The sequence below is a fragment of the Haliotis rufescens genome, unplaced genomic scaffold (assembly GCF_023055435.1).
Source record: "Haliotis rufescens isolate VD_foot unplaced genomic scaffold, xgHalRufe1.0.p SCAF_58, whole genome shotgun sequence".
Taxonomy (NCBI): Eukaryota; Metazoa; Mollusca; class Gastropoda; order Lepetellida; family Haliotidae; genus Haliotis; species Haliotis rufescens.
The window spans coordinates 346,823-354,745 of record NW_025964312.1 but is presented as its reverse complement, the minus strand read 5'-3'; the positions used below and the strand labels follow the sequence as shown (position 1 = coordinate 354,745).

At 39.7% G+C, this 7,923-nt stretch overlaps 1 protein-coding gene across 3 annotated transcripts in view; it reads right to left on the bottom strand.

The window, feature by feature from the left end:
- Positions 1-2,547: 2,547 nt before the first annotated feature.
- The window catches only part of LOC124112826 (espin-like), a 97,379-nt gene continuing 92,003 nt past the window's right edge, over positions 2,548-7,923 (bottom strand). For all 3 annotated transcript variants that reach the window (XM_046472988.2, XM_046472985.2, XM_046472987.2), the window contains one exon: positions 2,548-5,250. Coding sequence is in view for 2 of the 3 variants with exons in the window: in XM_046472985.2 (XP_046328941.2) it covers positions 5,121-5,250 (130 nt within the window). In the remaining variant the exon portion in view is untranslated. The remainder of the gene's footprint in view (positions 5,251-7,923) is intronic.

Here is a 7,923-nt window from a genome sequence, read left to right as displayed (position 1 = left end):
AGATTGCAGATGTGTCAGTCGTGTTATTCTGGTTAAATCTTGGCACTACAACATCTATTACATCACTTCATACCTTGTACATTGTAATGAAGAACAGGGCCGTACGAGAACACGAAGTCCAAGTGATTTCCCGCTACTGGAATGTGGGATCATGCCATCATGAAAGTAAAACAATGCTAAACACAAAACTATATTTTAATATTGTCACAATAGAGTTATTGGATTATGACATCAAAGTTATTTTGGCGATTTATCAAAGGTAAAATGATTAAGAATACTGTATTGCCTTAGAAGGTAAAACACAACCAATCAAAGACTGCCATTACAAGTGCTACGATACTTAACGGCAGGATGTGAACCAAGGGAAGTAACGGATATCAAACTGTAAATTGTGACGGATGACAAACATGGCATCCACGTGACATCGCATGAACAGACCTTCGATCTGTGACATCTTGATACAAGAAATACAGTGATGAATATAACAAAGTTTTTCTGACTAGATCTGCTAAAGAATTGTTAGAGCTAATTTAATGCCAAAATTACAAGTAAAATGACACAATTAGAAAACAAATGAACTTTGTGTAATTAGAGATAGTCATCAAGTCCTACTAAAAGCTGAAGATCTAAAGTAACACATGACCTAAAGACATCACAATGACACTCCCTTCTGCGCATGTCAGCAGTACATTATAATTAAACATATTTCACAAAACAAACATTTAACTGTAAACGCGTTAGTGGCCTCTTTCTGTTACACAAAGCTCATTTTTGAAATGGCAGCTCAATGGCTATCTCCACCTTCATCCTAAACACAATGTCTCAATTAGTTTTATGAACACAAACTCGTTCATATAAAGCAGAAAAAGATCCAGTGATTCATAACTCAAATTGACATTATTGTATAAACACAGGAACAACAGTACATGGTTATAACTTGGACATCAACAGATCCTGGTCTTGTAGAAGGGAGATAACTCCTTCACATTCGTCAATCACATATATTCCAAGGCTGAAAGTTCCGGGGTGTGTATAGTATTTGTATTGATGGATTTTCTGTTCAAGACAATAAACAGTGTCATGCTTAGTTTTAAGTCCCACTAACAGTTCGTCTATATTGCACAAACTCTTCATTAAAATCACAACTTTTAGTTCATACAAGCTTCTCTAACAAACATGCTCTTTCATCAGTATTAATAAGCTGATCTGTCACATCTTCAAGCAAGTCTGTATTATGGGATTATGAAATGTAAAATAAATTTCAACTTTGCAAATTCAGTGAAAAAGTATTCCATAGTGTTTCCAATATAGCACAATATCATAAACTTGTCTATCAAGCAATAAAATACTGCCTTGATATCTATGTACAACTTGTGTGCCTCAAGGAAATATGTCATACATGTTCAATGTACACAAACAGGTGAAGCAATGGTGAATAGCAAGGAAATCTAACAAGTGGGTGGAGACTAACACCAGTTGAACCAATAGCCCAGCTCCATCCCCACAGTGACACCAGGAAGGTGCTTCTTACATTGCACCAACATGGGAATCAAACCTGCGCCCTGGTGTGACAAGCAAACACTTTACCCATGTGGCTAACTCAGCATATCAAGGAGCACATAGAACACGAAAACCTGGTTCACTCCAACTCGATTTAATTGATATACAGAGATGCCAAACATTATGTTAGGCTTAAAAATATAAAAGAATTGGTTCTCAAGCAAAAACTTGATATAATAATACCGTATTCGACGTAATAAGCACCCAGGGCGCTCTCGAAATTAGAAATAGGTGGCTCTTATTAGAATATATTTTGGTGAAAAAAAACAGAGTTGAAAGATAAATTTTGTGGTTTATGCTGACAGCCTGAAGTGTTTATGTACGACAGATATATTTTTCCAGAATTTAATTACCCATAATTAAGGGTGCATATAACAAAAGAGTGCGTATTATACACGAATAAATATGTCTTGTGTACATTGATCAATCGGAAGGGGTGCTAATTGGGATTGTTCACTAGCCAAATATTAGCAAATGTCGCCGTGGGCGCTTATTACGTTGAATATGGTAATGACTTTTGCAACAACAGTGCAGCGAGTGGTGGTGTTTTGTTTGTTGTCCAAACTAGTGTGCACCCAAATAACAGTTGCGTACCATCAACCTGGGAAAGGGCCTCCCTACATAAACAAGCGTACAAACTCCTATTGCCGCCATGACCACAACAAGTGAAGCGCAGTAAAGCAGTGTGCATGTAAAGGGAAGTAACTGTGTGCTATATTTGATAGCATTGTTTTTAAGCTATGGATTTTATATTGTTTTGGAAATGGAAATAAAAACGAAACATGCGACAGACTTTATGATGATGCGGGCGGTGCCTGAGAACCAAGACTTATTTTTTTTAAGCCTTAACGAAGAATCAAGAAGATATTTTGAACCATTAAGTGAAACATAGCACAAATTAAGTCAAAGACTGCATGGTCAACAACTAGTTATTAACATCAGCACAACCAATAAATAATCCATAATCACGTTTTTTAAATTAAATTGTGATAAGAAACACTGTAAAAAACTTCTGGTGATAATGCAATGCAAAAGATAGTCATCATCATAATGACCACTAATTTGTGTAAATGACTAATAAAGACCCAATTATCAACATATTCCTAATTGCATCATCGTAGTGTTGGCATCTCTGGACCTATCGTTTAAGACAATGTGACACAGTGCGATGTTGCCGTTGGAATGTAGTTCATGTCGTTGACGGAATGATCACAATAATCCAGCAGGTGACGGAATGATGTCAGCACAACACACTGTCCACCACAGGGAGCACAAGGATCAAGGCTAGCAACATCCAATAAACAAGTCACGGCTAAAAGATGATCGAACAAAAACAATAAAAAGACAACCCAAGAAAACAGGAATGGAATGCAGGAGAAAGATAAACTGTTCAACGTTTGATATGTATACTCTCAATGAGGAATGTGACTTATCTCTTGGAGATGTCATACCAGTATTTGTTATTCACATGTGGCTGACACATCTCCTTTTAAGTTAAAATAAATACTCATTTCAATACATTTTTATTTTCAGAGTTTTGTCACAATGTTATAGTTCATTATCCCTATCTATACTGGGTCCTATAATTCTGGCGCCATTAGATCCAACCAGTATGTCACTTATTTTGTGCAGACGGCCTTAGTATCAAAGGCTTAGGAATAATCCTGAACATCACAGTATATGTACAACTAGTGTCATCATTCATGACGAATTACTTGCAAAGTGTATTCCAAAATGCTGTACAATTCTTATGCTAATTCCTTCAAGTATTAAAGCGTTGTAACATCTGCAACATCTGTTAAATTTTTAATACGTATTTCTGATATTAAACAAAACAATCAAATGAAAATATATCTCACATCACAACTCAATTACATATTGAATAATCACAATGGACAGTATATTTGCATATTTACAGCTGAAGTCAAGGAATATAGAGTGTGTGTGTTGGTGTTGGTGTGCTTGTGAATGTGTATGTATATAATACACTTACAGAACTCTACACCGATAGAGCTCCTCTGAATAATAGGCATAGACGATGCATGTATAGATATTCACCCAAAACTCCACATCCATATTGCAGCAGCTTCCTGTCATGAGCAGTGGATAGGACAAATGTGACCTGGGATACGTGGGATATGTACATGTGATAACAGACAACAATAACACGGTCTCTTTTTGATATGCATCTTCATCCCAGGACTAAATCTCCAGACAAAGTACCGTCCTCTCATCAGACATACATACAAGTACTAAGTCTGGCAGATAAACTAAATATAGATCATAACAGACCCATTAAATATGGACAGATAGTCAAAGTTTCAGTTCCTATACCATTATCATGATGGTTCTGGGAGCATTATCATGCTTATCAACCTGACAAACCAAACATCGGCAAGAACTGTCTTCAAGTAGTCTGGTAGTCTGGGCAATGATCAACTAATGTCTTCATTTCCATCACTGAAAATAGTTGGCAACATAACAGCAGACTTGCTTGATGTTTAAGCACATCTTCATCAAGTCTTGTCACACATCATCCCTATGGGAAATATATCTTCTAGTATTTCTTACTTTGCTTCTGTATGCTACTTCTTATAAGGCAATGGTATGTAGTGTTGTGCTGTGTGAGGCTATGGTATGTAGTGTTGTGCTGTGTGAGGCTATGGTATGTAGTGTTGTGCTGTGTGAGGCTATGGTATGACCTGTTGAGTGGTGTGTGAGGCTATGGTTTGTCCTGTTGAGTGGTGTGTGAGGCTATGGTATGTCGTGTTGTGCTGTGTGTGAGGCTGTGGTATGTCCTGTTGAGTGGTGTGTGACCCTTTTTGATATGTCTTGTTGAGTGGTGTGTGACCCTTTTTGATATGTCTTGTTGAGTGGTGTGTGAGGCTATGGTATGTCCTGTTGTGCTGTGTGAGGCTGTGGTATGTCCTGTTGTGCTGTGTGAGGCTGTGGTATGTCCTGTTGTGCTGTGTGAGGCTGTGGTATGTCCTGTTGTGCTGTGTGAGGCTGTGGTATGTCGTGTTGAGTGGTGTGTGAGGCTGTGGTATGTCGTGTTAAGTGGTGTGTGAGGCTGTGGTATGTCCTGTTGTGCTGTGTGAGGCTGTGGTATGTCCTGTTGTGCTGTGTGAGGCTGTGGTATGTCCTGTTGAGTGGTGTGTGAGGCTGTGGTATGTCGTGTTGTGCTGTGTGAGGCTGTGGTATGTCCTGTTGAGTGGTGTGTGAGGCTGTGGTATGTCGTGTTGAGTGGTGTGTGAGGCTGTGGTATGTCGTGTTAAGTGGTGTGTGAGGCTGTGGTATGTCCTGTTGTGCTGTGTGAGGCTGTGGTATGTCCTGTTGAGTGGTGTGTGAGGCTATGGTATGTCCTGTTGAGTGGTGTGTGAGGCTGTGGTATGTCCTGTTGTGCTGTGTGAGGCTGTGGTATGTCGTGTTGAGTGGTGTGTGAGGCTGTGGTATGCCCGAAGGATCTAACAAAGTACCCATGCTGTGACAGACGAGACAGCAATCTGACCAACCATAAACTACAGAATCAGCCTGTATTCCAACAGCTGAACAACAATTAACTAATTGACAACGCCTTTCTTCTTCCGAAGCTGTGTCTGCCAGGAGGTCAAAGGTCGACCATCTTCGTCCACACTTGTTGTGTTATTGACAGTCACAGGTTTGGCAGGTGCCGGAACCACCTCATTATTTCTGAAAACACATAACGGTTATTTGAATGAGTCAAATGATCTTTTTGTCAGCTCCTCAAGAGTTTGATCACCAAGGCAACAGCAGATTTAACATTGCGCGGTCATCCTCAGTGATCCAGGGTATATTTCCATTCCATAAAGATTAATACCCTGGACCCTTTCACCACCATAGCCTTGTTTTTAACCATGTTCGAAAAACACACACTTAAATTAGATTAAACTGAGAAAGATATATCATGTGCTAAGTTAGTGAAATGAAATGGAGATTGTGACGCCACTTCCGAAACTAAACTTTGGTGGCAAATGTGTCCAGAGTATTAATCATAATAAAATGTAGCTATCACACAGGATCATCGAGGACATCAAATTGCCAGTCCTGGAAAGATTGATTATGTCTTCATAAACACAAATGTCTTTGAACACACAATGCCATTTAGAGTGTTTTTTTTGTTTTTGTTTTTGTTGTTGTTTAACTCTCAGCAACATTCCAGCTATATGACGGCCGTCTGTAAATAATTGAGTCTGGACCAGACAATCCAGTGATTGACATCATGAGCATCAATCCACGCAATTGGGATCGATGACATGTATCAAACAAGTCAGCGAGCCTGACCACCCGATCCCGTTAGTCGCCTCTTACGACAAGCATAGTCGCCTTTTATGGCAAATATGGGTTGCTGAAGACCTATTCTACCCCGGAATCTTCACGGGTCGTTAAATGTCTGAAGAGATCAGGGTCCTGTTCAACAAAGTGATCATAGAATTACGATTGTCTTAGACCTAAAATACTCTTTTTCTTCTTCTTTTCGCACTCACCAATATTCTAGCTATATGATAGGGGTCTGTAAATAATTGAGTTTGGACCAGACAATCCAGTGATTGACATCATGAGCATCGATCCATGCAACTGGGATACGATGACATGCATCAAGCAAGTCAGCGAGCCTGACCACCCGATTCAAGCATGGGTTGCTGAAGACCTATTCTAACCCGGATCTTCACGGGTTGGAGTTACGACAGCCTTGTGGAACAGGGTCTAGATTGATAATTAGGGAGGGTAATATTACATGGCATAGTTTATTGTGCACAAACTTCATAGTTCACAAACCAGTACTTGTTCCGTGGCACTTTTTTAATAGATTATAGTGTAAAGTTTGTTGTTAGCAGATCTAAACAGAAAAAGAACTGACTAAATTTTAGTTTCACACTACAGGCTATAGACTGAAATATTCTCGTCACACTGAAATATCTACAAAATCATTTATAAAATTGGAGAAGAGAAAAGTCTTGTAAAGCTTCAAGCTACAGATATTGTTAGTATTGGTTCCTGAAAGTGAGTGAGAGAGTGAGTATTGTTGCTTTGAACAGTATTTCAGTTACATCATGGCGTGTCAGCTTGATGGGGGGTGGGAGGAAAGGCTGATGTGTGACATTTACCACTTAGCTGAAACGTATGAGCAAAATATGGTCGTGACAAACCTAGAATCATAATCAGGGCGAATCTGGGATTCTATTCCTGATCTTAGATGTCTGGCCATCTTGCCGAGGCAAGAGAGTTAACTGACTTTAAAAGTCTAGTTTCCACCCTTGCCGAACTAGGCTGGTATAATGGAGTTACATTTTGTCTGGACTAACGAGTATATGCATAGTCCAATCAAAATCGCGCCCCAAAATTGAAATCCGGTTCATAAACTGTCATGCCGATTTTGGCCGATTTTGGTCGATTGGAGGATTTGCAAAGCATGTACAAAGCTAACTCGTTGTCAACAGATATTTTAAAAATCATTTCATGTTTTTAATCAAGGTGCTCACGTGATTTGGTGCACTTCACGATGTAAGACTCGTTTTATCACAATAAAGAGATGTTGATTATCATCAGATCGTCTTGACTGGGCACCGCCGTTTTGTTTGAAACAAATGCAAGTGATACGAGAGGTGGAATCTGATTGGTCCATAGGAGAGGCATAGAAGGGACATAACTTGTAATAGCCACTTGTAGCGCTACGATCGAGCCCAGGAATTCCAGCATAGTTCGGCAAAGGTGGAAACTGGACTTTTATAGTCAGTTAACTCTCATGCCTCGGGCAGATGATGTCTGGCATTCAACCTGGCACATCCACGTGCGGTGCTGTACACGACTATGTCATCCCCTGACAGCTTGCATAACACAGACAGTCACTGTAGTGTTGATGAAGCAGAGGTTTTTATGTAAATACCACACTTCACAGAAAACACTTTCTTCATATATTCCCATCCAAAGCACATTATACACATGATGTTGCAGCAGCAGATATAACTTCCATATCACCCTCTGCCTGGGAGGTCATGCAGACAGACAAACAGGCGCAGACGGATAAACAGGCGCAGACTGATAAACAATCGCAGACGGATAAACAGGCGCAGACGGATAAACAAGCGCAGACGGATAAACAGGCGCAGACTGATAAACAATCGCAGACGGATAAACAGGCGCAGACGGATAAACAAGCGCAGACGGATAAACAGCATGAATGGATAAACAGCCGCATACAATATATCAACCTTGTTAAATCAACTGATATACAACATTGATTTTATAATTGTTTTGTGTTTGTTGTTTAACACCTGGACCAGACAAACCAGTGATTGATATTATAATCAACGATTTCAGGACACAATGATCAACAACAAAGTC